Source organism: Martes martes (genome assembly GCF_963455335.1).
Source record: "Martes martes genome assembly, chromosome: 16".
NCBI lineage: Eukaryota > Metazoa > Chordata > Mammalia > Carnivora > Mustelidae > Martes > Martes martes.
This window is the reverse complement of record NC_137904.1, coordinates 11,785,078-11,798,200: the sequence shown is the minus strand read 5'-3', so window position 1 is coordinate 11,798,200 and position 13,123 is coordinate 11,785,078. Positions and strand designations below refer to the sequence as shown.

At 54.2% G+C, this 13,123-nt stretch overlaps 1 protein-coding gene across 2 annotated transcripts in view; it reads right to left on the bottom strand.

Annotated features, from left to right (window-relative positions):
- The window catches only part of ADORA2B (adenosine A2b receptor), a 24,050-nt gene extending 10,927 nt beyond the window's left edge, over positions 1 to 13,123 (bottom strand). For both annotated transcript variants that reach the window (XM_080826479.1, XM_080826480.1), the window contains exon 1: positions 12,677 to 13,123. In XM_080826479.1, coding sequence (XP_080682605.1) covers positions 12,677 to 13,011 — 335 coding nt within the window. In that variant the 5' untranslated portion in view covers positions 13,012 to 13,123. The remainder of the gene's footprint in view (positions 1 to 12,676) is intronic.

The following is a 13,123-nucleotide window of genomic DNA, read 5'->3' as shown; positions in this document are numbered from 1 at the left end:
GCTGGGCGCGGTGCGCAGGGGGGCCCCAGCCCGGCCCCACATGCTGGGGGGCGGCTTTCGGAGGAAGCGGGCCCAGATCTAGACGCTGCTGGTTTTCTCCCTCCTCCTCGTTCCCCTTTGGGTTCCTACGACACAGCTTTCCTTTCCTGCTGAAAATTGTAAGGGTATCCCATGACCCCAAGCCCTTTCACCAGGGCCAAACCACAGATGAACCCAAGCCGTCCGCACGTGGACCAGCATCTCCCCCTCTTCACCCATGACATGTGCACCAGCTCCCATCACGGAGGCTCACACGGAAGCAGACCCGTCTGTCCTGCAGGACAGCGCTGTGCTCCCCGGGACCCCACGATCCCCACGGCGCCCCTTCCCCAAACCTCCCACATCACCGTAATGTGCGTCTCCTTCCACCAAAGCACACACTCCTTAAGGGCACCTCTGCCTCGTGCACGGCCGAAGCCACAGCGCCCCCCGCGGGCTGGGCACGCGAGTGCTCAGCAGGAGCCTGAACTTGGAGGAGAGACCCGGACTCTGGTCTTGCTCACGCAGACCTGTCTAACAGCCACGTGGTAGCCCTAAGCGAAACAGGGCAGGGAGCACAGGAACGTGCCCTGCTTCAGCTTCAGCCCCCGGTTCACGAGAGGCCACCTGCAGAGAGGGCCATCTCCGTGCCGAGGGCTGCTTCGGGTTCCTCACGGAACCACACGAAAAGGGTTTGTGAAAAGTCATGGACAGAAAACCAGAGAATTCGAACGGCGCTGTCTCTATTAAAGAAGTAGAATCCATGGCCATTAAAGCTTCCCACGGAGAACACTGAAAACCCAGATGACTCCACCTACGAATTCTATCAAACATCTGAGAAACACCTAAAACCATTCTTACACGAAAAGGGTAGACACCATTTGGTTCTGTGTACGTGAACTTCGGGTCTATGAGCAGGAAGGTCCCTCGGTGCCCATTTGCAGTAAATGTATGAAGGGTTATCTGCCTTGTCCCCACCATCTGCGACGGTCCTAGCTCTAATCTGGGGGGCAGCCCGATGTAAGGACAGTGCCTGGCCACCCGCCAGGTGACAGCTGTGGTCCCCAGAGCCTTCCCTCCCGAGGAGGCCAGGACCCTCAGCTACTCTGGCTCTTGGGGCAGGGGGCGGGGTGGGAAGCAGCTCTGTCATCTACTCTAACAGGTTCCGACATGTCTGAACCCAGGGGTGGAGATGCCCACTGCCGAATGTACAGGTGGCTGGACAGAGCCCCAGCTGTCCTTCGCAGTCACCCAAGAACAATGGAGGAAGAACGCAGGTGGCCAAAAAGAGAGCTGTCAGCACTCCCCACCAGCTTCCTATGGCCAGAAGACAGTCTACCGTGGTCTGACGGTGACTCAAACCCACTGAGATTAAAGATAGGGACCAGGACTGGGTCTCCCAGAGGTCACCTTGGAGGCTGTGTTTTTAGTGACTCTCACATTTTGGTTTTCACGTATCAGGGAGGACTCAGGGACAGCCCACGGTTGCTGGGCTCCAGACTCTGATTTTCAAATGAAATAAGAGCCCCCCAAGAGAAGGGGTCCCTGCCTGAAACCAAACCAAAGAATTAAAAAAGGACCCCCTTAAAGTATCCTCCCATGGGTACGGTTAAAACACACTGCTACAGATACCACATTAATTGTCAAAAGCATCAGCCTCTATATGGACATCAGGAGGCATGTAAAGTAGGTGCGTCCCATTACTGGTGATCTTAGCTTGGATCACCTCGTTACAGTGGCGTCTGCCAGATTTCTCCACTGTAACCATGTGTCCCTTTGTAATTAGCAGCTATCTTGGAACAGATACTTCGAGACTACGTATCTCGCTCCTCATCAGACTTTCACCAATGAGTTTGAGCAGCTATCGATGATTCTTGCCTGAACGAGTTATTACTACGATAGCTGCCAAGTGATTTGCTTAACGCAAGCATTCCTACTCATTAATTAGATGGCATTCTCCCGTAAGCAAGAGTTCTTCCAGCTCATTATTCAAAAAAGGGAAAATCTCCTACTTCTTTCACTGTGAGGTCCTAGAAAAAAGGACGCTCTGGTGGCAGTGAGCACACCCACCCACATCTTGGTTTCTAAATACCATTCGCCACTGAAAGGAAACAGGGCTCCATGGAGAAATGCCTGATTCCAAAGCCAGAAAATACAATGTGAGCTTGAAAAACCTTTCTGTGACAGAAAGTACGGAAGTGCTCAAAAAAATTGAGGGGAACACTTCTAGAAGTGAACTTGAGTGGGCTCCCACTGGCTCATTTTGGATATCAAAATGAAAAACACAAAAGGATTAGAACACAGTGAATGAAAATAAGATCCCATTAAAAAGGTCCACTCTGGGGGCACCTGGGTGGCTCAGTGGGTTAAGCCTCTGCCTTCGGCTCAGGTCACGATCTCAGGATCCTGGGATCGAGCCCCGCATCGGACTCTCTGCTCAGCGGGGAGCCTGCTTCCCCCTCTGTCTCTGCCTCTGCCTACTTGTGATCTCTCTCTCCGTGTGTCAAATAAATAAATAAAATCTTAAAAAAAAAAATAAAAAAAAATAGAAAGGTCCATTCTGATATTTTAAAAAATAGTTTTTAAGGAGAGCAGAGAGAAGGTAGAACTCTTTTTTTTTTTTTTAAATGAAGAATGCCAACCGATACAGATGGCATGAAGAGAAAGAAAACTGCCATTTTACATGGTAATAATGGACTCCGGCAAGAGTCATCGCTGGGGAAAACATAACGCTTACAGTGACAAGCGCTGGCAGACACAGCTGTAACCAAGTGATCAGAGCTGACACGCCAACAGTGGGACACATGGAGATGGCCCGCCTTCTCACGTGACAGATCTAAACGGACATAACATCAGGTAGACAGTATTCGCCCGGTGAGAGCACTGGGACTTATCGTAAGGCACTGGGAGAATTAGGTAAAGGAAGGAGGGGCGGTCAGGTTTTCGTTTTAGAAAGACCCCTAGCAGGGCCAGGAGGGCAAGCCTGGAAGCAGAGAGACCAGACAGGAAAGTAGATGGTAGACTTGATAGCACCAAAGAGAAGTGACCGGGGAAGGATTTAAGAAACCCAAGTGGGGGGCGGGGTTGCAAAATGCAACTGACAGGACCTGTTCCGTAACATCTTTCAATAAAGCTTTAAAGTTCTTTATGTTAAATAACAAATAAAGAAAGAAAGCAAGCAGCTAATGTCTATCCTGATGGGGCTTTCTCTCGAGACCTGCATCGCTGGGAAGGCCTCGTACAGAATACGTGTGGTCTCCGCTATTCGCAGAACTACGTGTTAGATCTGTGGGAAAGAACTACAGGACTTCGATCGCCTAAAACCATGAAAGACCAAACAGTCACACTGTTTAAACCCCAGGCACTGGCGGATCCCTACAATCTGTGCAGTTCTAGGGTGTGACAGTCTAGGGGGTGTCTGACGTAGAGAACCAGGCAGAGCCATCTACTCTGACCCTAAACGTGACCCTGAAGTCAAGAAAGTGGGTCCCAAAGGTTACAGCTGGGGAATTTCTGAAGTACGTCCACATCCAAGTGGAGATCAAAGCAGCCCAAGTGAAAGAATTGTGTGGGCTGATGTGACGACCATGGACTAAACAAAAGATTCATTCATTCATTCATTCATTCATTCATTTATGAGAGCAAGCGAGCATGCATGCACAAGCAGGGGAGGCACAGAGGGAAAGAGAAAGAACCTCAAGAAGGCTCCACGCTCAGGACAGAGCCCAACATGGGGCTCAATCCCACGACCCCGAGATCATGGCCTGAGCCAAAATCAAGTTGGACACGTAACCGACTGAGCCACTCAGGTGCCCCAAAAGTTCTTTCTAAAAGGGCTATTTTGAAGATCATGATTCTGACTTTGGAGGAATTTAGGTGATTGGCAGTGGAAGAGTCACATATAAAATTCCTTGAGTAAAAATTTATTGACTTAGGGTGCCTGGGTGGCTCAGGTCATGATTCCAAGGTCCTGGAATCGAGCCCCGCATCAGGCTCTCTGCTCAGCGGGGAGCCTGCTTCCTCCTCTCTCTCTGCCTGCCTCTCTGCCTACTTGTAATCTCTGTCTGTCAAATAAATAAATAAAATCTTTAAAAAAAAACTATTGACTTAAATTTTTTTTAAGATTTTTTTATTTATTTATCTGAGAGACAGAGATCACAAGTAGGCAGAGAGGCAGGCAGAGAGGGGAGGGGAAGCAGGCTCCCCGCTGAGAGAGAGCCCGATGCGGGGCTCAATCCCAGGACCCCGGGATCATGACCTGAGCCGAAGGCAGAGGCTTAACCCACTGAGCCACTCAGGTGCCCCAATTGACTTAAATTTTATAGGAAACCTTTTCCTTTAGTTTTTCTAAAGATTTTATTTATCTGAGAGAGAGAGAGAGGGCATGAACAGGGGGGAGGGACAGAGAAGCAGACTCTTCACTGAGCAGGGAGCCCGATGCGGAGCTCGATCCCAGGACTCCGGGATCATGACCCAAGCCGAAGGCAGTCGCCCAACTGACTGAGCCACCCAGGTGTCCCTCCCCCCAATTTTTTAATTAGAAGAAAAGAGCAGATTTGACAGCGGTATTGAAATGAGCACTGGGAATCGAGATGTCATCTGTAGAAAGCTGCTCCGGGAAGTCTGTGGGTGGCAGGACGAGGACTGGAGCAAAACAGTTACTAAACCAGAGAAGGTGAGGTTCAGCGGGGCAAGGAGCGTGAATTCGTTTAACGAGGGAGAGAGCCTGCAGAGGCAGCTGCCCCGCCAGAGGCTGGGGGACCGCACCGGGCGGAACCCCACACAAAGCTGGAGGAGCCGGGTCCAGAGCCAGGCGGAAGGGCCACGCGGCCCAGACTCCCCAGGCTCCACGCTCAGCCGCCTCCTGTACCGCTCGACCATAACGTGTGCGCTTTTCCGAGGCCCTCGCGTGTGGGGGGACAGGGCCACCCAGCTGCCCAGGAACCTCGGGGTCACCCCGGACTCCTCCCTTCTCCTCATGCCCAACATCCAACCAAGACAGCAAGACCCCTGGAACCTGTTTCCCAAGACCGTGTCTCCTCGCCCCAAGCATCTCAGTGTGTGCGGTCAACAGCTCCACCGGCAATCCTGCAGGCTGACCCTGAGTCCCAGCCCGCCCGGCCCCCACCCTCCCCATCTCTGATCCTTGTTCTCGGACTAGGGTCCCAGGGCCCATATCTGGTTCTTAGGATTCTTTTCTGTCCTGGTCTCTTGGTGATGTGGCTTCACCTGTGACCCCTCTGCCTCAAACTCTGCCAGACCTCTCGGCAACCTTCCCCGGTGCAGAAGGTCAGCGTTTACACATCTCAAATATCTCTAGACTCTGCCTCCGTCTCCACGGCCTCCGCCCTGGTCATGCCTTCTTCCTTCGCACCTACAGGACAGAGGGCAACCCTGCACAATCCTGTCGCCCCCCCAGCCTTCCCCCGCGCTGTCCCCCAGAGAGCCTGTTCTATGATGCAAACCTGACCATAATCAAACTGGCCTTCCAGGCTCCACTTAATTTTCACTTCTCAGAAAATTCCATTTACGAGACAGTAGGGAAACACAGAAGGAAACTAATTCGTAACAATCCTGAAAGTAGAAGTGGAGGGTGATATCCGCAAACCAGAGATTTTAAGGAGTTTCTGGAAAGCAGAAGGCAGGCAGGATCATCAGGATGGGGCAGGGCCCTACATCAGAAACAGGGAGGGCCAGGAAGAGAGGCTCCAATCCCGCAGCCTGCAGGTACCAGAGTGGGATTTACGAGAGGAACGGAAATCAAGGGGAAAACTGCCTGGGGACCAGCTTTGGGGGCTCTTGCACTCACTTCCTGTCACTGTCCCCACATCCCCCATGGAGTGAGGACCCCCTTTGGCCTCCACCCTCTCCCCAAGCTGCAGCATGAGACCTCGCAACAGAGGAGGGGGGTGGGAGGAGGTTCTGACGACATATACTTTGTGCCACGTGAAGGAGTCTGAACTACGTGACTCCAAAACCTTTTGAAAAAAGGTTTTTCAAAGCCAACTCAAAAATTGTCAACCTCAAATCAAAAGTAAAAATATGAATGCTAAATTTAAAAAAAAATAGGAAACTAGGGAGGGAAAGTCAAGGAATTCTGGCAGAGGAGAATAAAAAGCTATAGTGTTGAAAACTCATACGTAAGAGAATTTTTAAGAGACAAAGATGAGTCAAAGAGGGGAAGTCCAGGGGAATGGGAAGAAGCCGTGGGTTACAACTCCCAGAAGGAAAGAACAGAGAGACTGAGTACAGATCCTCTGATTCTTTGGTTGGTTTATTGAGGAAGACACAAAGAAAAGGAAAAACGTTCCATGCTCATGGATTGGAAGAAAAAAATATTGTGAAAATGTCTACACTACCTAGAGCAATCTACACATTCAGTGAAATCCCTATCAAAATACCATCACCTTTTTTCACAGAGCTGGAACCAATAATCCTACAATTTGTATGGAACCAGAAAAGACCCTGGATAGCCACAGCTATGTTGAAAAAGAAAACCAAAGGGGAGGGCATCACAACTCCAGACTTCAAGCTCTACGACAAAGCTGTAAGCATCAAGACAGTATGCTGCCGGCACAAAAAGAGACACAGAGATCAACGGAACAGAATACAGAGCCAAGAAATGGACCCTCAACTCTACGGTCAACTAATCTTCCACAAAGCAGGAAAGAATGTCCAATGGAAAAAAGTCTCTTCAATAAAATGGTGTTGGGAAAACTGGACAGCCACAGGCAGAAGAATGAAACTGGACCATTTCCTTACACCACACACAAAAATAGACTCAAAGTGGATGAAAGACCTAAATGGGAGACAGGAATCCATCCAAATCCTGGAGCAGAACACAGGAGCAACCTCTGTGACCTCAGCCACAGCAACTTCTTGCTAGACATGTCTCCAATGGCAAGGGCAGCAAGGGCAAAAATGAACTTTGGGGACTTCATCCAGATCAAAAGCTTTTGCACAGCAAAGGAAACAGTTGATAAAAACCAAATAACAACCAGCACAATGGGAGAAGATACTTGCAAAGGACAAATCAGATAAAAGACTAGTGTCCAAAACCTATAAAGAACTTACCAAACTCAACACCCAAAGAACAAATAATCCAATCAAGAAATGGGCAGAGGACATGAACAGACATTTCTGCAAAGAAGACATCCAGATGGCCAACAGACACGTGAAAAAGTGCTCCACATCACTCGGCTTCAGGGAAATACAAATCAAAACCACAGTGAGATACCACCTCACGCCAGTCAGAAAGGCTAAAATTAACAAGTCAGGAAATGACAGAAGTTGGTGAAGATGCGGAGAAAGGGGGACCCTCCCACACTGTTGATGGGAATTCAAGCTGGTGCGGCCGCTCTGGAAAACAGTATGGAGGTTCCTCAAAAAGTTGAAAATAGAGCTACCCTACGACCCAGCAATCGCACTACTGGGTATTTACCCCAAAGATACAAATGTAGTGATCCGAAGGGACACGTGCACCCGAATGCTTATAGCAGCAAACGTCCACAATAGCCAAACTGGGGACATGGGCTCAGACTCGGACAAATGTTGTACCTGCTGCTGGTTTAAAGTCACAGCTCGGGGCCGAGGGGTACACACGGGCAGTGGAGGGTTCACAATGGCAGAGGAGCACCCAAGTCCTTCTGCCCCAGTCCTGGGTGACTTGTCTGCCAGTCCTGAGAGCCGTGTTCCGTTCTGTAGGTAAGAGGCTGGTCACAGGACTATGCGTGCTGCTGCCCCGGGAGGGGCCCTCGCCCACGGCACCTGCCGCCTTTCTGAGCGCCTCCCCTCCCGTTCTCCCTCAGGCCCATGAGAGCCCTTCGGAGGATGGCTTCCCCCCTTTTCTCCACTAAAACTTATAGGACCATCTTTTTTCTGACATCATTTCACCAGACAGCTCTGCCCACTAGCGGCATCTGCTGCCTGCGACCCTCCCCCAGGCTGGGCACCGGGCCCAGTACTGTGGCCTGGAATTTAAGAACAAGCCCCTCCTGGGAGTCAAAGAGCTCATGCTCAGGGCAGAAAGAGACCATCACCCGTGACCGGGTAAAGACCTACTTTAGGGCTTGAGAGTCCGTGATAAACGCAGCCAGTGGCCACAAGAAGCCTCTTCACGCTGGGCGGGGAAACGAGCCGGCCCCTTGGGGCTGTGGTGGGCGAGGCGGGGAGGGGACAAGCGGGGTGGCCAGAAGCCAGATCATGCAGCGCCCTGAAGCCCGGGGGCCACGCTGGCATCTTACTCCGAGGCGCCACGGCAGGGCATCAGGCAGGGGGCTGAGGCGATCCGACTTAAGGCTCCAATTCCCCCGTCTGGGAGCGTTCTGGAGAACGGCTACACGGGAGCAGAGAGTGGATTTCAGGGCATCCGCCCCTTACAGATGGCTTCCCTCCCCGCCAGGGGCTCCAAGCCACCCCAGGCTTCTCCGGCTTCTGCTGGCTGCTCCCAGCATCCCTCCTCGGAGGCTGCGTCCCTCCGGGCCCCGCCTCCACATTCACGGCCTCGTCCTCCCTCTCCGTAGGTCTGCGGGTCTTCTAAGGATGCGACGGCGTTTAGGGACCACCAGAGAGATAATCCAGGACAAAGTCTTCCTCTCAAGATCCGGGGAAAGTAATATTCATTCCTTTCCCACATCAGGTAACGTTCACGGGTTCTGGGACACCTTTCAGGGGGCCACCGCTCAACCCACGGCAATGGGAATGGTCTAGAAGCGAAAGAACGGAGGACGGGCGGAGGAGTGTCCCTGGGAAGGCTGGAGGGGTACGACCCAGAGCTGGAATTCTCCCCCAGCTTTATTTCAAAGCGACACTAAAGGTGAATTTTCTCCCATGGGATTTGTAGGTCCATTAAAAAAAAAAAAAGTTTTGCAAAAACACTCAGAATCCTCTGCCAGCCCCTACCCTACAGCTCGGTCAGCTAAGGGAGGCTCAGTGCCAGCCACATTGTCACCCAAGGCACAGTCTTGCTAAGACATCTTCAACAGCTACCTCCCAGACCGGCCATGGGTGGCACCGAGAAAAGGCCTCCAGGTGGCAAAGGGAACAGAGGCTGACCCCAGGGTCAGGGTCCAGGGTCAGAACAGACAGACACACCACGCCCCCTTCCCTGAGCACGCAGGAGAACACCCTCCTTCAGTTCCACTGGGAAAACCACTGGCCGAGACTCAACACCGCTGGAGCAGGGTCAGGAAGGCCCCCAGACAGAGGTGAATCACAGTCACCTCCCCCACCCCCACAGCTCAGCAGGGGGTGTGGCCCCAAGGGGAACAGGATTAGATGAGGGAGGAGGAAATGCTCCTGCCAGGAATGGCCAGAGGATGAAGTGTGGGGGTGGGGGGAGCAGCTGAGGGCCCGCCACACCCGGGCAGGGGAGCCTGCACTCCCAGCTCGGCTGTGTGCTGCCCCCCATGACTGCACCAGGTTGGCTCTGCCGGGGCCAGCCTCAGAACTGCGTGAACTTGAACTAGAGGAAGTGGCCTTTCTTCTGCATGTGGACACCCTTCACTCTGAGGGCCCGGAACAGTGCCTGGTGTGCGCAGACCTCTTCCTTTTCAAGTCCCACCAAAGTTGTCACCTTTGTGCCCAGCATCATCTTGGGGCTGCCCTTTCCCTCTGCACTGTGATCTCCGCGATGTCACTCAACACCTTGGCAACCGGGTGGCAGGTGGGACCTGGGGTCTCTGCGGCCCTGGGCTGTGCTTAGGGCTCACCGCTCAGGCCTCGGGCTCAGAGCCCTGGGGCAGGGATGCTGGTGGTGCCCGCCACACCCATGACCTGGGTGGAACCAAGGGCAAGTCCGAGGACTTGCCAGTTCCCCAGTTAAAGATCCTGCCACTGGAATCTGCCCCCCTACACCGCACCCCAGAGATTCTGACTCAGTAGGGCCCAGTAGGGCCCTGTAATCCCTTTGGGCCTGCTCACAGGGGCCTTATTCTCCAGAAGCAGGAAGTGCTAACAGCTGAGGAGCCCTGCGAACCTGCATGCGCTCCACCCCACCAGGGTGGGGGCTGGTGCCAGGGACAGGTCAGATGCCAGAACCTTCCCGGGGCGGGAGATGAGGCTGCTGGCACACACTTCTTCCAGACCTCTGATCTCTCGTGGACCTACCAGGAGGGCAGGAAGGGGATGAGCTCTCCTCCCAACTGACCATTCCTTCCATCCTACACCTGCATCTCCCCTCCTGCCCTTGGCAAATGCAAAGGAGAAGTTAGGGGCCTGTGGTTCATATTTCTTCCCCCTTAACACACCCACACCCATTTTTTTTTCAGGTCCCCGCCCAACACAAACCAGGACAAGAACTAACAGATTTCAACTTTTATGGAACTTCCTGCTCCGCGGGGCACAAGGGATTCTACCAGTAGCTCCTGGTGAGCTGGGGTCTCTCTGGGCCTCAGCCTGGAGCAAAGCCAAGGGGCTTCTGTTAAACGGGCGGCTCGGGCTGGGAGCCCGTGACCGACTGCCTGCGGGATACAAACAGGCCCAAAGGCCATCAAGTCACCAACATGAAGACCAAGAGGCAGAAAGGGGACCCCTAAGAGGCTGTGCCATGCTGCCCCAAGCCTTGGAAATCTCAGGGTTTTGTCATCTAATGGGATGCATGAGGCCTCCTAGCCCAATGCCAAGGGCAGCAGCAGATGGAAAGGCCCAGAAACACAGATCGGGCCCACAGTCCAGCTGAGCAGGAGGTTCCTGTTCCCAATGAGACCCAGGACACAACCCACAACTACCAGGTTCAACATGTCTGCCCGCTTCTAGAAGCCTTCTCGCGGCCAATGCCCTCAAACACATTTCCCTTACAACCACCAAATGACTGCAGACAGATCCTGCTTCCGGAAATGGCAATGTGCTTTCTAGCCGCATCCCAAACACGGATGCTACACACAGCCCTGTAAGACAGCCTGATGGCACAGCGGGAATGTGGTGCCAACTCTGAACGCCAGTCCTGGCTCCGACACTCATTCCAGACGCATCACCCTGAGCAAGACTAATCTCCCAGAGCCACCACCCCTCTTATCTATAAGACGCAGGTACCAGTACCTACCCTCTGAATTACAGCATGAACGAAAGGATAAAGGCGCCTGGGTGGTTCAGTCATTAAGTGTCTGCCTTCGGCTCAGGTCATGATCCCAGAGTCCTGGGATCGAGCCCCACATCAGGCTCCCTGCTTGGCAGGGAGCCTGCTTCTCCCTCTCCCACTCCCCCTGCTTGTGTTCCGTCTCTCACTCCCTTTCTCTGTCAAAAATAAAATCTTTAAAAAAGAACATTTTTTTAAAGAATGAAAGAATAAAAAGATAATATAAACCGCACACAGTTGGTACCCAAAAATTCATTCCCTTCCGTCCTGCTCCCGTGACTCAGTTTCCCTTCCCAGCTCCAAAACCAAAGAGACCCAAAGCTCACCCAACTCAGAAATGCCAAAAGGGCCCCGCAGGGTAGGCAGTAAATAATATCAGTTCCCGGATACTCCTGCTCTCAAGCGCTTGACTTTGAATTCCAACATCAGCTACAACGGGGCGGGGGGGGGGGCGCTTCTCACCCTCCCCTCCGACACCCCCACCCCTCGCTGACTGGCTTCCCCCCCCCAATCTACATCTTCTCACTGGGAGGAAGAGACCACCCATAAATCCTCAGGTTTTCTGAAATCCTGCTGGCACTTCCCCAGCCTGATGGGACAGGGCGGTGGAGGGTAAACAAGGGTACACAACGGGCATGGGGCTCGCAGGCTGTGCGTACTGGCCAACCCGGCAGCACTCTGACTCTTTAAAAAAGAGTATCCAAGGGCGCCTGGGTGGCTCAGTGGGTTAAAGCTTCTGCCTTCGGCTCAGGTCACGATCCCAGAGTCCTGGGATCGCGCCCGCATCCGGCGCTCTGCTCAGCGGGGAGCCTGTTTCCCTTCCTCTCTCTGCCTGCCTCTCTGCCTACCTGTGATCTCTGTCTGTCAAATAAATAAATAAAATCTTAAAAAAAAAAAAAAAAAAGTATCCGGAGGTGATTTGGGTCACCCTTCAGCACGAAGGCACGGATGTTTCTAACGTTCCCTAGCGTTAGCTGGGTCCTCCTCCCTACCCCACCCTACTCCCGGGTCGGCCTGTCCCTCGTTTTGTGGCAGGTACATTCTGAAGTTGGGTCTTGAGTAGTGTCCATTGTGACAATGGGAAGTCCCAGCGTCCTGGGACCTCCCCGGCCTCCCGACCCCCAGCATTCAGGGAGCGCGTTCCGCCGCTGCTCTGGATCCTAGCCTCGGTCGCGGGCGGCGGCGGGGAGGAAACCGTTTTCGCCACAGAAGAGGATACAGCATCACCGAACCTCCTGCGCCCTGGCCCCCGCCCGCCCGCTGGGGGTGGCGCTTTCCCCAAAGTTTCCTCCGCGGGCCGGCGACCGGAGACCGCACTCCGCAGAACTCCTAGAGCCGTCCCTACGCAGAGCCCCTTAAAAACACGTGCGCGTCCGGGGGAGCGTCCGGGGGAGCCGGCCCCGGGCACCGAGAGGATCTGGGCAGCCCGGGCGCACGTGTCTCTGGGAATGGCCGGCGTCCTCCACACTGGGAACCGGAGCTCGGAGCGCCCCGCGCGCACCGCCCAGCAACCTGGGCCTGGAGCTGGCGCTCCTCTGCGGGGCTTCGACGGAGCCCCGGGGTCGGGGACGCCGCGCGCCTCACCTGAGCGGGACGCGGATGGCCAGGTACCTGTCGACGGCCACGGCCAAGAGGCTGAAGATGGAACTCTGCGTGAGCACGAGCACGAAGCAGGCGAGGAAGAGGCAGCTGTGGAAGTCGGTGCAGAAGCCCAGGCTGATGGTGATGGCAAAGGGGATGGCGAAGAGCCCCACGGCCACGTCGGCCGCGGCCAGCGACACCAGGAAGTAGTTGGTGGGCGTCTGCAGCGCGCTCGACGTGCCCACCGCGGCGCACACCAGCACGTTGCCAGCCACGGACAGCGCGGCGATGGCCAGCTCCAGCGCCACGTACAGCGCGTCCTCCGCCTCCAGCGGCATGGCCGGGCCGACCCAGCCCCAGTGTCGCCTACCCGGGCCTCGCTGGGCGCGGGGCAGCCGCGTGGGCCCCGCCGGGCACGGCCGGAGCGCCCGCACCACGCGGCCGCCACTC